This window comes from Carassius gibelio, chromosome A4 (genome assembly GCF_023724105.1).
Source record: "Carassius gibelio isolate Cgi1373 ecotype wild population from Czech Republic chromosome A4, carGib1.2-hapl.c, whole genome shotgun sequence".
Taxonomy (NCBI): Eukaryota; Metazoa; Chordata; class Actinopteri; order Cypriniformes; family Cyprinidae; genus Carassius; species Carassius gibelio.
Window position 1 is genome coordinate 33,088,865 of NC_068374.1, and position 17,242 is coordinate 33,106,106.

At 37.3% G+C, this 17,242-nt stretch overlaps 2 protein-coding genes across 2 annotated transcripts; both read left to right on the top strand.

Moving 5' to 3' along the window:
* Positions 1-1,148: 1,148 nt before the first annotated feature.
* On the top strand, positions 1,149-9,887 carry LOC127971162 (probable polypeptide N-acetylgalactosaminyltransferase 8). The gene is made up of 12 exons (XM_052573999.1): positions 1,149-1,278; positions 2,985-3,201; positions 3,274-3,440; positions 3,536-3,719; positions 3,917-4,114; positions 4,206-4,320; positions 5,849-6,034; positions 6,153-6,287; positions 6,398-6,493; positions 6,636-6,752; positions 8,834-8,950; positions 9,032-9,887. Exons 1-12 carry the CDS (start codon positions 1,149-1,151, stop codon positions 9,170-9,172), a joined length of 1,803 nt encoding a protein of 600 aa, XP_052429959.1. The 3' UTR covers positions 9,173-9,887.
* A 2,010-nt stretch (positions 9,888-11,897) lies between these two features.
* LOC127977914 (probable polypeptide N-acetylgalactosaminyltransferase 8) lies at positions 11,898-17,071 on the top strand. Its single transcript, XM_052583143.1, has 11 exons — positions 11,898-12,124; positions 12,197-12,398; positions 12,471-12,637; positions 12,733-12,916; positions 13,310-13,507; positions 13,595-13,709; positions 14,611-14,796; positions 15,917-16,051; positions 16,162-16,257; positions 16,402-16,566; positions 16,639-17,071. Exons 1-11 carry the CDS (start codon positions 11,932-11,934, stop codon positions 16,777-16,779), a joined length of 1,782 nt encoding a protein of 593 aa, XP_052439103.1. The 5' UTR covers positions 11,898-11,931; the 3' UTR covers positions 16,780-17,071.
* Positions 17,072-17,242: the final 171 nt, after the last annotated feature.

Sequence of the window (17,242 nt, forward strand, 5' to 3'; positions counted from 1 at the left end):
CAGCTCAGATCGATGAGGCCTGCGATCAATCCATTCCAAAAAGGAATACAAAATCTGTGTAAATTGATCGGAAACAAGATTTAATCCAATATCTGGTAATAATATAGCATAGCAAGAAATGTATAAACTCAAATTGGGAGCACCACAGAACCAAAAAATATCAGAAAAATTAAAAGGTTGTGAAACCCTAGTCTAATGCAATAACATTAACTAGCAATTTTGGGAAAAAGAAGATCCTGAACACAACATGAGATGTTTTTGTAATGTAATGAAATATGAACCTCCTTGCATTTGAGTAGTGAAAGCATCTTATATTTGCTGTAAATTAATGTGTTGTAATCCCTCAGTTAATTGAATTGAAAGTGATGCCTCCATCTAGTGGTTAAAAAGAGCAATGCGTGGAGGAGAGGAGAACTAGAGAAGCTTTTCCTCACCACAGTTATATGGGGTGGACCTTTATGCTTCTTTTGAGCAATATGTATTGTGAAAGCATTGTGCAAGTAAAACTGAAAACCAGTTCATCAGCACTTCGTTCACAGAGTAACTGCAAACAAAAAAAATCTTATAGTTAAAAAATATCCTGTGTAACTTGTAGGTCTTGTTTGCATAACCAGAGTGTTCCCTCATTAATTAACTTGATGTGTAATACTGTGTGCCAAGTCTGTTTAATTAAGGTTTTGAGTACTACATGTTTTTGTAAAATACAAAATTTTTGTGAACAATATTTTGTGAATAAATACAGTGCACATTGTAATTTTGCACTGCCAAGTATATTTGACTTTTCATAGTTTAGTGAACTTCATTTGGGTCATTTACAAAAAAACTAAATAAATATATATATATATAAATAACATTTCAAGTACCCAGTGTTTAACTCTACCAGGATTCAATGTCCTGGTTTTCTCCCTCCCCGTTTTCTTTTGATTAATGTAACCAACATCAGTGTCAAACACTCTGCAAACATTCGTTTCGCAAAAGCTTAAATCGAACAATGTAAACCAGTGCCAGCCTCACAGAGTAACTGACACCTGAAGACGGAAAACATCAAGAAAAGCATTCATGTGATCTTTGATGTTCCGATCATCATGAGAATAAGTTGTGTGAAGGGCTTGTTTCCAGTCTTGTCTGTCGCTGTGGTGTTTCTCTATATGAGCTATGTCAAGAGGGAAATCCAAACTCAAGAGAAGCAGCTCCACCAAGTCCAGCAGAACTTCTCATTACACAGCAAACTTCTTCTTGACAAGCTGGACAAACTAGAGGCTCATTTAATAGCCTTGGGTGAGTATTTAATGTTAAATAATGAGATCAGATGTGCTAAAACACTAGTCACATTTAAATCTAGACTTAAAACTGCATTTATTGAACGAGCACTGTGCAATGTACTATATTTTCACTTTTTTATGTAAAATCATTTTTTAGCTGTTTTAAATTCATTTTAAATAAGTATTTTTTTTTTTTATAATTTTAAAAAAGTTTTAAAATTGCTTGTTTTATTCTTGTTATTATTTTTCTTCATTATTATTTTACTTTCTTTTATGTAAACCACTTTGAGTTACCATTTTGTACGAAATGTGCTATATATATAAACTTGCGTGGCCTTGCCTAAATCTTAAGTAATCAAATTTGATATATATATTTGACTCACCCTGACTTTTTTCTGAAACATAAAAGAAGATATTTAGAATTTTTCTTTGACATTTTTTGGGTCCATTCAATGGAAGCATATGTATTTAAAACTGTAAGGTTACCAACAGTCTTAAAATTAAAGGTTCTTTACTGGTTGCAAGAACAACCTTTAACATCCATGGAATATTGTCATTGCACAGAAGATTCTTTATAGTGGAAAAAGTTTCTTCAAAATGTCCTATATTATTATTAAAATTCCTGTAATAACAATTAAAATTAATTATAATAAAAAACCTTTAAGTTAACTTTTAATAACTGTTCACTTTATGTTTCTTAATCTATAATGGTCTATGGCATTGCAGTCAAAACATTCTGGAGCCATTTTTTAGTCTTCAGAACATTCTCTTTTGTGTTCCACAAAGGAAGTAAATAACTTGTTCTATCTGTGATATGAATAGTCACATGAAAACAGATGTTTTCAGTCAGTCATACAAATGTTGAATTTTTTATTCATAGTCAGCCATTATTAATGTATAGAAAGCTGTAGGACTATGGAGATAAAGCAAGTTTTCATCTGGTCATGTGATCTCAATGTGTTTGCCCACTCTCTCCATGGAAATATGATTAATGTTACTAGGCTAGTGATATGACTTGACAAGTGCAATCAAAAATATGAAAAATAAATAAATTACTGAGTGCACCTTTAGTTTAACATGTACATGCACAATATAATGCCCCTTAACAGAGTGTCTATACACTAAGTGCAAATAGGCCGCCTTGTTGGCAGAGGCTGTTTACGCTAACTTCATACACCAGCGTGTGATTCATCCAGGCAAATCACACAAGACTTCTTTGTAAAACAAGGTAAAACTTGTTTCGTGATGCAAAGAAAATTCTAATCACATCAGAAAAGCATTTATTTTCAATTTAAAAAGTTGATAATAAAATATTGTCTAGGGTTGGGGTAGGTGTAGGGAGGTTTTTATATTGTTCCAATAAGGTGGCATCCATTTAATAATTTTAATTAAATGTAAAATTTACACTCAATAAGTTATTGCATATTTTTTATGAGGTGCAGATAATTGCCACTATTCCCAAGAAGAAGTATACATAGCAGAAAATCCTGCTATTTTTAACATAGAGCTTTTTGACCTTAGTAAATAGCATATAAAAAATTGCTGCTATTTGCACTTCATTTAAATAGGATCTATTACTAAGAAAATATGGTATTTTCACTTTATATAGTTTATATAGCATTTATCGCTATTTGCACTTAGTGCAAATATGGTGGGTTTGTATTAATGTAATCTGAAGCTATTTTTGTTGACAATGAAAATTAAAATGAAATATTCTTGCAGAAGATAAAAACCTTAAATCAAGAAATGAGAAGAAACCAGAGAAGAAATCCCCAAAGAACTTGTTCCCAAACTCAAATCTCTTCAAGCAATGGACTGTTGAACTTTCTGAGGATGATCAGAGGAAGGCTGAGGATCTCTTTCAGAAATACGGTTATAATGCCTTCCTCAGTGACCAGTTGCCTCTGGACCGGGAGCTGCCGGACACTCGAGACCACAGGTGAGTTTCAGCGGTTTATGGACACACTCTGAAATTCAACATCCATCTTGATGCATTCATCTATTTCTGTAGATGCATTGGCCGTGAATACCCCCACAATCTGCCCACCCTCAGCGTGGTGCTGATTTATCTGGATGAGGCTCTGTCTGTCATTCAAAGAGCCATTTGCAGCATCATCAACAGAACTCCAGCCCACCTGCTCAAAGAGATCATACTGGTGGACGACCACAGCACGAATGGTTTGTTTCTCTCAAAAAAAACCCATCCAACCTTCATCTCAGAGGCATATTGTTCACAAAATGAGTTATTAATTCTGGATGTATCTGTTCCACAGAAGATCTGAAAACACAGCTGCATGTTTATATGAGCTCCATCAATGAGAAGCACCCAGGCCTGGTGAAGATGGTGACCCATTCAGAGCAGAAAGGACTTTCCCAGGCCAGAATCTCAGGGTGGAAGGCTGCCACTGGGGATGTGGTTGCTATTTTGGATGCCCACATTGAGGTCCATGTCAAATGGTGTGAAACTGCTCGGCTGAATTAAGTATTAGTTGACGAGTTGATATTCTATTTCTTAAAACATAACACATGCAAAGCAGTTTGTTCATATTGTGAATTGGCTTTTATTTTTTCAAGTTTTAGACATTTTGTTTTGTGTTTTGATTTATTGGTTTAATGGTGTATGAAATATTTTTCATGTACTCTCTCACTTTTAGGGCGGAGCCCCTGCTTGCACGTATCCAGGCTGACCGTACACTGGTCCTGAGCCCGGTGTTTGATAAAGTCAATTACCATGACTTGCAAGTGACAAAGTATGGAGCCTCTGCTCATGGTTTTGACTGGGCTCTCTGGTGTATGTACGTGGGATTCCCACAGAAGTGGTACAATCAAAATGATCCTTCACAGCCAGGAAAGTGAGTGTGTATTGTTGGTTTAACATTTTATACTGTCTGTATTCCACCGAAAATTAGTGTTACAGATCCTTCTGTTCTGTCTCTTCTCCAGGAGTCCCTCTGTGATGGGAATTCTTGTGGTTGATCGTCTGTTCTTTGGCGAGATTGGGACTCTGGATGGAGGGATGGAGGTGTACGGCGGAGAGAATGTCGAATTAGGAATACGGGTAATTCACAAATACGTTGATCACTCTCCTAAATTATAGTATATTAAATTCAAATTATACTACTGGTATGTTAAATGTCTGTTCTGATTGACTGATTGACGTTCAGTTATATTTTTCAATAAATGCACAGCTTATAGGCCTAGTTCCCTGTCTGTTGACCGCATTACAGTTCATCACTTTGCTAAATTATTACATCTATTTTGAAGCAAAGGTCCTTACAGCCTTTTACAGCAAATGAATCAAAACCCTAAGACACTGACCAAGCAAACAAATATGACTAACAATAGGATAAAAACAGTTTCCATGTTTTTCGAACAAATTGACCTTTCCTTGACAATAATATATTTTCGATAAAATTGATTCAGAATGGAAAAACTGCATAATATTTTTTAGTAGCGGGGTGGTAATGTTGCTGTTTTTGAAGCAGTCAAACAGTTTTGCTATTAGTAAAGCCCGTGATTTCACCCATAGTTTCCTGAAAAGCATTTTTGAAGCTCAAAGTGGAGGCTGTCATCATCTTGGCAGCACGTCAAAGCGTGCCACTCCCGGATCATCGAAAAAGTGGGGGATGGTTGCGAAAGCCACACCCACCTAGCACGACGGCAGTGTCAGCAGCGGCAATCCACCTGTCACTCAAGTGGCCACGCCCTTAATTATGCAGAACTTTAAGGCTTAATCCATCAAGTATCCCACCGCTGCCAGGACAGCCTTTGGGGCAACTGTGGCTTAATGGTTAGAGACTTGGACTAGTTACCCAAAGGTTACTGGTTCGAGTCTCAGTGCTGACAGGATTTGTAGATGGGGGGGAAGTGAATGAACAGCACTATCTTTCACCCTCAGTACCCGTGGCTGAAGTGTCCTTGAGCAAGGCACTGAACACCCAGTTGCAAGCAAGAGTCTGCGCAGTAGTGTGGTGAGGTGGAGCTGTGGTGTCAAACTCCCGCCCAAACTCAATCAACCATAACAACACACCCCATTTTTATAGCATCAAATCACTAGCTAAAATTAAACCAAAACAAACAATTTTACATATATCAGGCTGTTAATAGCTACTTTAAATGACCAAAACCATATTTCGGAAAATTGTATTTGATGCATAATTTATTTTTTATTTTGACTCAAGGCCTATTCGTTTACATGAAGAGGGCGGGATTTATGACATGTACTGCAGCCAACCACCGGGAGGGGAGTGTTATGATCAGAGAGGTCTCAACTTCAATTTTCAGGAAGTGTGGGGCAGAGGTTTTTTTGAAGGACAAAGTCTTGACAGATGTGTTGAAATAAAACAACTAAACAATGTCTTCTTTAGGTGTTGTAACCATGGTATAAGTGGAGTAATTTACTATTTGTTTACAAAAAAATAAAGAACATCTTCGGTATAACAGACTTTGGCCTCTTGGTCACATTATTTAGTTGTGCATTGCTTTTCAATAATTTTAATGGCAGTCATCAGCTGTTACCTATATGGTATTTAAATGGTAGCTGTTTACTGCACAGTGTTGACTTTTTTTCATGTGTTTTGGTTCAGGTGTGGCTGTGTGGAGGAAGTATAGAGATTGTGCCCTGCTCTAAAATCGCTCACATCGAGAGGGCACACAAACCCTACATGCCTGATCTTAGCAGTGTGATGAAGAGAAATGCCCTCAGAGTGGCAGAAGTTTGGATGGATGAATACAAAATAAATGTGAACATCGCCTGGGGTCTTCCCATACTGGTAGATTTGATTAAAAGATTCAAAAAGTGAACAAAGACTAAAGGGTTTGAGGCTTGAAATTCTCTAGGTTTATGATCTGCAAATGATCATGTGTATCTGTTCTCTCCTGTTCCCACAGAACCATGGGATAGACATTGGTGATGTATCGGAGAGAAAGAAACTTAGAGAAAAGCTAAATTGCAAACCATTTAAATGGTACCTGGAAAATGTCTATCCTGAGTTAAATCCCTTAATTTTTTTAGGTTATGGAGCGGTGAGTGACATACAGTGCACTATTAAACAAGATAGTCTTGAGTGATCAGTTGTACAGGAAAAATTATGAAGGATTTGACCTTTAATATGATGTCCTCTCTATCAAAACAGCTGATTAATGATCTGCAAACACGTTTATGTTTGGATAAGGGGCCACTTGAGGAGAACACTCCCATTTTATATCCATGCCACTTCATGGGATCACAGGTAATCAATTCTCTTCTCTTCTCTTCTCTTCTCTTCTGTATTAAAACTGTATTTTTGGGGAATATTTGACACACTTCACTATCTCATCACACAGGTATTTTACTATACAGCAAGCGGTGAGATATTTGCGCATCCCCTTCAGGCCCTTAAAAGCTACAAGAACCGCTGTCTAATTGATCCCGGTTCAGGCAGGTTTCCAAAACTGTCCTGGTGTTCAGACACTGAAAAACCAAAACACATGTACTGGGACTTCACACAGGTGAACAAATAATTTCACCCCAAACATTGATAGGGTGCTGTGGTATATAAAAAAAAAAAATCATTTTCTTGTTTGTTTTCAGGGACAGGCCATACAGAACAGAGAAACCAAACGCTGTCTGGAGATCAGCGCTGAGCAGAAAGGAAAGTATAAAAATAACATTTTCCTTCAGGACTGCAGAAACCAACACTGGAAGATAAAGAATGTAATTCAGGAGTTCTGAAATGCAAGATATAATCAGTCTATATAAACATATTTGAGATGCTTTTGGTCAGTGGGATCACAAGAAGGCAATGGTGTTTTAATCTGTCTCTCTTGAACACTTATGCTTTCTTTGAGGGGAGGTCTATGGGTGGGGCTTTTTTCTGCCCTTTTAATCTAATATTGTGAAATAAACTCATGCAATTTATATATGAACGCAAAAGCAAAGTGACTATGGAAGATAAGAAAAGCAGCTGCTTTCATTTCTGATTTCATTATTGCTACGAGATCATTGTGCTATGTGCTTTATACATTTTTTTTTACCTTCAACCCAAACATACGATTTTATACGGTGAGATTAAATACTGTCTGGCTTGCACGCTTCAACAACACATCCCATAATGTTTAAGAATTGGCTCAGTAGGCAGGGAGGAAGTGATCTTTAGTGGCAGTTTGAATGCTTTAAGCCACATGAGAGTCTACACTATGAATGCATTTTCAACTACCACTGAAAGTGGTCGAAAGTGGATGAGCTCAAAACATTTCGGACCCCGTTTACACTTTTATTTAGTGTTGTCCACTTCTGATCATATTGCCAAAAATGCAGGTGTAAACTGGGCCGCTGTGATGGATCTTAATGTCACTGTAAGTCACTGCTGAATCAGGACATTGAGGACCCAGTTACAGGTTGCATTTTTGAGACAGGTAGGCACTACTGGGGTACTTCAAGTAAATATGTGACATCTAAGAGGTTCAGCTTAAACTGTTTGGGAAGCCCTGATAATTTAAGAGCTGCTAAGACTCGAGCATCCCCTGGGCTTCACATAGGACATTCAGTTGAGAAACTATATAGATTAATGGAAATGTATGTTTTTTGAAATCATTGTATCTTACTTGAAAAAAAAAAGTCATAGTAGTTTGCCCTATTCCTAATAGCCCACTGTGGGGCATGTTGTCACAGAATGTCAATGTACATTAAAGAAATAGTTCATCCACAAAAAGGTTCTTTCATCATTTACGATCTTCATTGAAACCTTTCCATGTAAACCCGTGACTAAGCATCAGTGATGCTACACTTTTACACAATTACAACAAGCATGACAGGACTAATGACAGAACAACTGCAAATAACGGAAGATCATTTCATCAGACCATGACTAAAAAAAATTAAAACTCTCTGCGATGATAGCCGTATTCGAGTCATCAAATCATGAGAATAAGTTGTGTGAAGAGTTTGTTTCCAGCCTTGTCTGTTGCTGTGGTGTTTCTCTATATGAGTTTAATGAGGAGGGAAATTCAAACTCAAGAGAAGCAGCTCCGCCAAGTCCAGCAGAACTTCTCGTTACACAGCGCACTTCTGCTCAACAAGATGAACAAACTGGACGCTCTCCTGTTCCCACAGAACCATGGGATAGACATTGGTGATGTATCGGAGAGAAAGAAACTTAGAGAAAAGCTAAATTGCAAACCATTTAAATGGTACCTGGAAAATGTCTATCCTGAGTTAAATCCCTTAATTTTTTTAGGTTATGGAGCGGTGAGTGACAAACAGTGCACTATTAAACAAGATAATCTTGAGTGATCAGTTTTACAGGAAAAAGTATGAAGGATTTGACCTTTAATATGATGTCCTCTCTATCAAAACAGCTGATTAATGATCTGCAAACACGTTTATGTTTGGATAAGGGAACCCTTGAGGAGAACACTCCCATTTTATATCCATGTCATTTCATGGGATCACAGGTAATCAATTCTCCTCCCTTCTATTCTCTTCTGTATTAAAACTGTATTTTTGGGGAATATTTGACACACTTCACTATCTCATCACACAGGTATTTTACTATACAGCAAGCGGTGAGATATTTGCGCATCCCCTTCAGGCCCTTAAAAGCTACAAGAACCGCTGTCTAATTGATCCCGGTTCAGGCAGGTTTCCAAAACTGTCCTGGTGTTCAGACACTGAAAAACCAAAACACATGTACTGGGACTTCACACAGGTGAACAAGTAATTATACCCCAAACATTGATAGGGTGCTGTGGTATATAAAAAAAAAAATCATTTTCTTGTTTGTTTTCAGGGACAGGCCATACAGAACAGAGAAACCAAACGCTGTCTGGAGATCAGCGCTGAGCAGAAAGGAAAGTATAAAAATAACATTTTCCTTCAGGAGTGCAGAAACCAACACTGGAAGATACAGAATGTAATTCAGGACTTCTGAAATGCAAGATATAATCAGTCTATATAAACATATTTGAGATGCTTTTGGTCAATGGGATCACAAGAAGGCAATGGTGTTTTAATCTGTCTCTCTTGACCACTTATGCTTTCTTTGAGGGGAGGTCTATGGGTGGGGCTTTTTTCTGCCCTTTTAATCTAATATTGTGAAATAAACTCATGCAATTTATATATGAACGCAAAAGCAAAGTGACTATGGAAGATAAGAAAAGCAGCTGCTTTCATTTCTGATTTCATTATTGCTACGAGATCATTGTGCTATGTGCTTTATACATTTTTTTTTACCTTCAACCCAAACATACGATTTTATACGGTGAGATTAAATACTGTCTGGCTTGCACGCTTCAACAACACATCCCATAATGTTTAAGAATTGGCTCAGTAGGCAGGGAGGAAATGATCTTTAGTGGCAGTTCGAATGCTTTCAGCCACATGAGCAGGGGCGGGTCTACGTGGTGGCCAGGGGGGGCACCGGCCCCCCCTGAAATTCGATTGGCCACCCCAGGTGCCCCCCCTATAAGATGTCTTGTGATTGGTGAAGTTCGCGATTCAAAGAAGTGCAGCGTCTTCAGAGAAACAACGCTCGTCGCGATCTTGGACTTATTTAATTAATTCTTGACCTGGGTCTTCAGTCTGTGATTAACTCACCTCGTGTCTGACAAGTCTTCGGGTTCAAATCATTCCTTAATCACGTGACAGACCCATGCGCTATTTCTGTCACTGTGTTTTTGTTACTGTTTCTTGAGGATCTGTGGTGTTATTATTTTATAAATAAATAAAACCTTTTTATAAATAAAATATTGATTAATTTGTCTTTTTGACTGTCTATCAGTAAATAAACACTAGGCTATATAATAATATAATAATCCAAGTATTTATAGCCTAGTTTAATTTTTAATCCATTTTTAATAATATATGTATAAGATGCTTGCTCAAAAAGGACATAATGACATAAATTAAAAGCAAACAACATGTTGAATCCTAAACAAGTAACACTACAGTTCTATAGTCTAATCTGAAGGGTGAACTCAAAAGACATAAATCATACAACACGGTCATTTTTGAAGATTAGAATCCACTGTAAAAAAAAAACAAAAAAAAAAAAAACAATCAAAGTGATGTCGCCGTCATAGAGACGACTCGTTCTTCCCTAGTCACATTAAAGATTCGTCGTTCAAGAACGACACATCACAAGACACCAAACAAAGCAAAAGAGCTGGTAGGTAACCTTTATGTATGGTTTAAAATGTTTGTATGGTTTTCTCAGATCAATTTTTTTACCCAGTCAGGCTCTGCTCGCGTTGGTCGTGGTTGATTTCAATCGAACGTTCAGTCAACGTTTAATAAAACACAATAAAAGTAAAATACGCTGGGGGGCTATCAAACAATAAACAGTCATGTTGATTTGCATATTTTGTATCAGTTTATTTTGTGACAGTGACCAAATATAGCAAGATTGCACCAAATGACAATATGCACAGAATGTTCCATAATAATAATTGTCTGGTGACACGTTACTTGTTAATGCATGAGAGTAAGTCAGTTAGAGAGTCAGTTAAATTGTCAGGCCTAACTTAACCATTTACACATGAATTGTTGTGGATGCATTCTGTGCATTTCATTTACAATTTGATTTTTTTTTTTTTTTTTTTTGAGATTGAGAAAAACAGACACACATAAGTGTTTCTTTTGAAGGCAGGGAAGAGAGCAGTGGCAAGCCATGAAAAGAAGTAAAGATATAGGGAGTTTCTTTCAATGAAAAAAAAAATAAATAAATATATGGGATGACAAAAACTAAATTAATCAAAAATGTGCTTTATTACTGCATTTGTTTACAAGTAACTTATTCAAGTTAATAATAATAATAAAATCAATAGGATATACGTAATACACTGTAGAATTTCGCTTTTTTTTTTTTTTTTGGCCACTGGCGGCCACCCCATTAGGAGGCAGTGCCCCAGCATGGCCCCCCCACTGAAAATGCTCTAGACACGCCCCTGCACATGAGAGTCTACACTATGAATGCATTTTCAACTACCACTGAAAGTGGTCGAAAGTGGATGAGCTCAAAACGTTTCGGACCCCGTTTACACTTTTATTTAGTGTTGTCCACTTCTGATCAGATTGCCAAAAATGCAGGTGTAAACTGGGCCGCTGTGATGGATCTTAATGTCACTGTAAGTCACTGCTGAATCAGGACATTGAGGACCCAGTTACAGGTTGCATTTTTGAGACAGGTAGGCACTACTGGGGTACTTCAAGTAAATATGTGACATCTAAGAGGTTCAGCTTAAAATGTTTGGGAAGCCATGATAATTTAAGAGCTGCTAAGACTCGAGCATCCCCTGGGCTTCACATAGGACATACAGTTGAGAAACTATATAGATTAATGGAAATGTATGTTTTTTGAAATCATTGTATCTTACTTGAAAAAAAAAAGTCATAGTAGTTTGCCCTATTCCTAATAGCCCACTGTGGGGCATGTTGTCACAGAATGTCAATGTACATTAAAGAAATAGTTCATCCACAAAAAGGTTCTTTCATCATTTACGATCTTCATTGAAACCTTTCCATGTAAACCAGTGACTAAGCATCAGTGATGCTACACTTTTACACAATTACAACAAGCATGACAGGACTAATGACAGAACAACTGCAAATAACGGAAGATCATTTCATCAGACCATGACTAAAAAAAATAAAAACTCTCTGCGATGATAGCCGTATTCGAGTCATCAAATCATGAGAATAAGTTGTGTGAAGAGTTTGTTTCCAGCCTTGTCTGTTGCTGTGGTGTTTCTCTATATGAGTTTAATGAGGAGGGAAATCCTAACTCAAGAGAAGCAGCTCCGCCAAGTCCAGCAGAACTTCTCGTTACACAGCGCACTTCTGCTCAACAAGATGAACAAACTGGACGCTCATTTACATGCAATGGGTGAGTTTCTAATATGTTTTGCTTCGGTGTTGTTTTATATCTTGAGTAATTGATGAACACAAATTCTTGCAGAAGAGAGAATCCCAAAAGTGAGACATGAGAAGCCAGCAAAGAAATTGTTCCCAGACTCAGATCTTTTCAAGCAATGGACTGTTGAACTTTCTGAGGATGATCAGAGGAAGGCTGAGGATCTCTTTCAGAAATACGGCTATAATGCCTTCCTCAGTGACCAGTTGCCTCTGGACCGGGAGCTGCCGGACACTCGAGACCACAGGTGAGTTTCAGCGATTTATGGACACGTTCTGAAATTCAACATCCATCTTGATGCATTCATCTATTTCTGTAGATGCATTGGCCGTGAATACCCCCACAATCTGCCCACCCTCAGCGTGGTGCTGATTTATCTGGATGAGGCTCTGTCTGTCATTCAAAGAGCCATTTGCAGCATCATCAACAGAACTCCAGCCCACCTGCTCAAAGAGATCGTACTGGTGGACGACCACAGCACGAATGGTTTGTTTCTCTCAAAAAAAAACCATCCAAATCTCATCTCAGAGGCATATTGTTCACAAAATGAGTTATTAATTCTGGATGTATCTGTTCCACAGAAGATCTGAAAACACAGCTGCATGTTTATATGAGCTCCATCAATGAGAAGCACCCAGGCCTGGTGAAGATGGTGACCCATTCAGAGCAGAAAGGACTTTCCCAGGCCAGAATCTCAGGGTGGAAGGCTGCCACTGGGGATGTGGTTGCTATTTTGGATGCCCACATTGAGGTCCATGTCAAATGGTGTGAAACTGCTCGGCTGAATTAAGTATTAGTTGACTAGTTGATATTCTATTTCTTAAAACATAACACATGCAAAGCAGGGTTGTTTTAGGGTTATCTATAAACTTGTTAATTGGCTTTTATTTAAGAAATGTTCAGGTTTTTTATTTTAATTTTAAGTTTCAGAAATTTTGTTTTGTGTATTGTCAGTTTTTTTAGTATTTGCATTAATTTTAATAGGCTACTTCAAGTAATGACTTAACTGTCTGTCAGTAAACTAAGTATTTGCTCAAATAGCCGAAAATCATGCTCTATCTTTTTATTTGTTTATATATATATTTTTTTTACTTATCAAAATTTAGTTATTGGTGTAATGGTGTATGAAATATTTTTCATGTACTCTCTCACTTTTAGGGCGGAGCCTCTGCTTGCACTTATCCAGGCTGACCGTACGCTGGTCCTGAGCCCGGTGTTTGATAAAGTCAATTACTATGACTTGCAAGTGACAGAATATTTAACCTATGCTCATGGTTTTGACTGGGCTCTCTGGTGTATGTACGTGGAATTCTCACAGAAGTGGCACAATCAAAATGACCCTTCACAGCCAGGAAAGTGCGTATAAGATATAACTGAATTAATATGTTCTCAATTTTCTTAATCAGATTTTCGTAACAGATCCGTTGTCTTCCTGTTCTCCAGGAGTCCCTCTGTGATGGGAATTCTTGTGGTTGATCGTCTGTTCTTTGGTGAGATTGGGACTCTGGATGGAGGGATGGAGGTGTACGGCGGAGAGAACGTTGAATTAGGAATACGGGTAATTCACATGCACATCAAATCGATTGAGCATTCTCTTAAATTATTAAATTATATTATACACTGTAAAAAATAAGTGTAATTTTAACTGTAAAATTTTGTAAAAACGCTACGGAAAAAAACTGATAATAGGTTAACAGTAAGTTCCCATGCTATATACAGGGAAAAACTGTAAAAGATCTAACAAAGCATTTAATGTAAATTTACAGTAAAATTCTGTTAATTATACAGCTTTTAGAAGTAAAAAAAGAACAAATCAATGTATAATTTACAGTCTAAAACTGTAAACTGATATTCCCAGAATTCCCTGCGTGACACTCCACGTTTGAAAGTATTTTGTTTAAATAATCATGTTTTTAAATAGTTCTTGTTATCAGTTATGTACATTTGAGCTTTATGTTACATCTTCTGTTGCTTAATGAAAGTTTTTTGCATTATTTAAGTATCACGTGTGTTACCATGATGGTGTTTTGTGTTTCCATAAATGTGCACCTTCTATATGTTAATATATACTTCTGCTTGTGGTGAAGCTACTTGTGATGAGCTTTGATACTTCATGTGGCTTTCTCTTATACAGTACCATCTTTATTATTATGGTGGTTGTCAGTATTTTCAAGGTACAAAACAGATTTAATTTTGTGTGTTGTTGAATTTACTGGTTTATATTCACATTTTCTTGTTTGTAAATTACAGCTTTATATTGTAAAATTAACAGTTTTTGACGTAAATGTGTTTACAGTTTTCTGTATTTTTACAAAATTATTCTGGCAACCACAGCTGCCAAAAAGTTTTTGTAAAAACAACAAGAAATTTTTTACAGTGTACTTTATATATTATACTGTATGTACATAGTATGCATAGTGCACACTGTTTGAGTTTTTCTTCCATGTGTTTTGGTTCAGGTGTGGCTGTGTGGAGGAAGTATAGAGATTGTGCCCTGCTCTAAAATCGCTCACATCGAGAGGTCACACAAACCCTACATGCCTGATCTTAGCAGTGTGATGAAGAGAAATGCCCTCAGAGTGGCAGAAGTTTGGATGGATGAATACAAAATAAATGTGAACATTGCCTGGGGTCTTCCCATACAGGTAGATTTAATTAAAGGGATAGTTCACCAAAAAAGAAGATTTGATGTTTATCTGCCTACACCCAGGGCATGCAGGATGTAGGTGATTTTGTTTCTTCAGTAAACACAAACTGAGATTTTTAAGTGAAACCGTTGCAGTCTGTCAATCTTATAATGTAAGTGGACAGGAATCATGGCTAAAACACACACACACACACAAAAAAATCTATACACAAACAAAACCAAATGAAACCCTGCGGCTCGTGATGATTCATTGATGTGTAAAGACACAAAACGATTGGTCTGTGCAACAAACTGAAAAGTATTTATATCGTTTTTTACCTCTGATTCGTGATCCCAATCCACTTACATTATAAGACTATTATATAACATTATATGACAGTTTCAGTTAAAAATTTCAGTTTGTGTTCTACTGAAGAAACAAAGTCACCTACATCTTTGATGTCATGGGGGTAAGCAGATAAACATAAAATTTTAATTTTTGGGTGAACTATCCCTTTAAAAGATTTAACCCCTCAAATTCTGGATTTTTAAGGCCATTTCTAAAGCTTTGTTTCCACCGAGCGGTACAGTTCAGTACAAAAGCCTATAGTACAGTATGCTATTATTACCATTTACATTTCCATTGTCAGAAGTTGTGTATGGTACAAAAATAGCGAACTGGTCTGTACCACTTTTTTGGGACCCTTCCATTGTAAAGTGCACAGTAGTCCAGTATCTGAAAGGTTGAAGCTAGACTTACTGCAGAACGTTGATTGGTTGACAGAGAATCATCACTAGCGCGTGCTACAAGGGGAATGACAACACATGGTGAATGAATCATCTCCTTCACTTGCTCCGCCATCCTGCTCATTCATATTGGGTTTGTTTACATCAGAGTGTGCAAACACAAAAACACACAGACAATGTCATGCTTTCGTCTTCGCAAGAGATTGTCATTCATCACTACTTTCCAGCATACACCACGTATATAGAGTAAGGGTGCTGTTAGTGGTGGAAACGCGAGCCATATCAGGGTGCACCATCCCGAATCATACTCTACTGTTCTATACTGTACTGTACCGCACTGCTCGGTTTGAAACAAGGCTTCACATTACCAAGGTGTTCATTCTACCCCACAGAACCATGGGATAGACATTGGCGATGTATCTGAAAGAAGGAAACTGAGAGAAAGGCTGAAATGCAAACCATTTAAATGGTACCTGGAAAATGTCTATCCTGAGTTAAATCCCTTAATTTTTTTAGGTTATGGAGCGGTGAGTGACAAACAGTGCACTATTAAACAAGATAATCTTGAGTGATCAGTTTTACAGGAAAAAGTATGAAGGATTTGACCTTTAATATGATGTCCTCTCTATCAAAACAGCTGATTAATGATCTGCAAACACGTTTATGTTTGGATAAGGGTACCCTTGAGGAGAACACTCCCATTTTATATCCATGTCATTTCATGGAATCACAGGTAATCAATTCTCTTCTCTTCTCTTCTCTTCTCTTCTCTTCTCTTCTCTTCTCTTCTCTTCTCTTCTCTTCTCTTCTCTTCTCTTCTGTATTAAAACTGTATTTTTGGGGAATATTTGACACACTTCAGTATCTCATCACACAGGTATTTTACTATACAGCAAGCGGTGAGATATTTGCGCATCCGCCTCAGTCCCTTAAAAACAAAATGAACCGCTGTCTAATTGATCCCGGTTCAGGCAGGTTTCCAAAACTGTCCTGGTGTTCAGACACTGAAAAACCAAAACACATGTACTGGGACTTCACACAGGTGAACAAATAATTTCACCCCAAACATTGATAGGGTGCATTGGTAAAAAAAAATTTTCTTGTTTGTTTTCAGGGACAGGCCATACAGAACAGAGAAACCAAACGCTGTCTGGAGATCAGCGCTGAGCAGAAAGGAAAGTATGAAAAGAACATTTTCCTTCAAGAGTGCAGAAACCAACACTGGAAGATACAGAATGTAATGCAGGACTTCTGAAATGCAAGATATAATCAGTGTATATAAAAGCAGCTAAAGTAAAAAATGTGAATGCAGCTATTAGCTGAAAGAGATGGTGTTGTAAAAGTGTTTTTTTTTACTCACCTACCCTATTCCTATTAGTTATAGGACATGTTGTCACATAATGCCAGTGTTTATTAAACCAATAATGCATCCAATAATTACAATTCTCTCATCATTTACTGAGCAGAAAGTCCAGACTGTTGTTTTTCATAAAACAAAATTAAATCCATATTATATAGCACTGCTGGAGCATTTCAAATCTGTGTGGAGTCTTAAATCTGCGGCGATCTCAACCGACTGACTGATGCCAGCCTAAAAAAGATGCTCAGGACAGTTGATGGGTGAAAGCTTATCATTTGCACGTGTTTTTAAGCCTTGACAAAACATTCAAAATAGTTTAAAGCATTCAAACACATGACGCAGAAAAACTTTTGCTCTT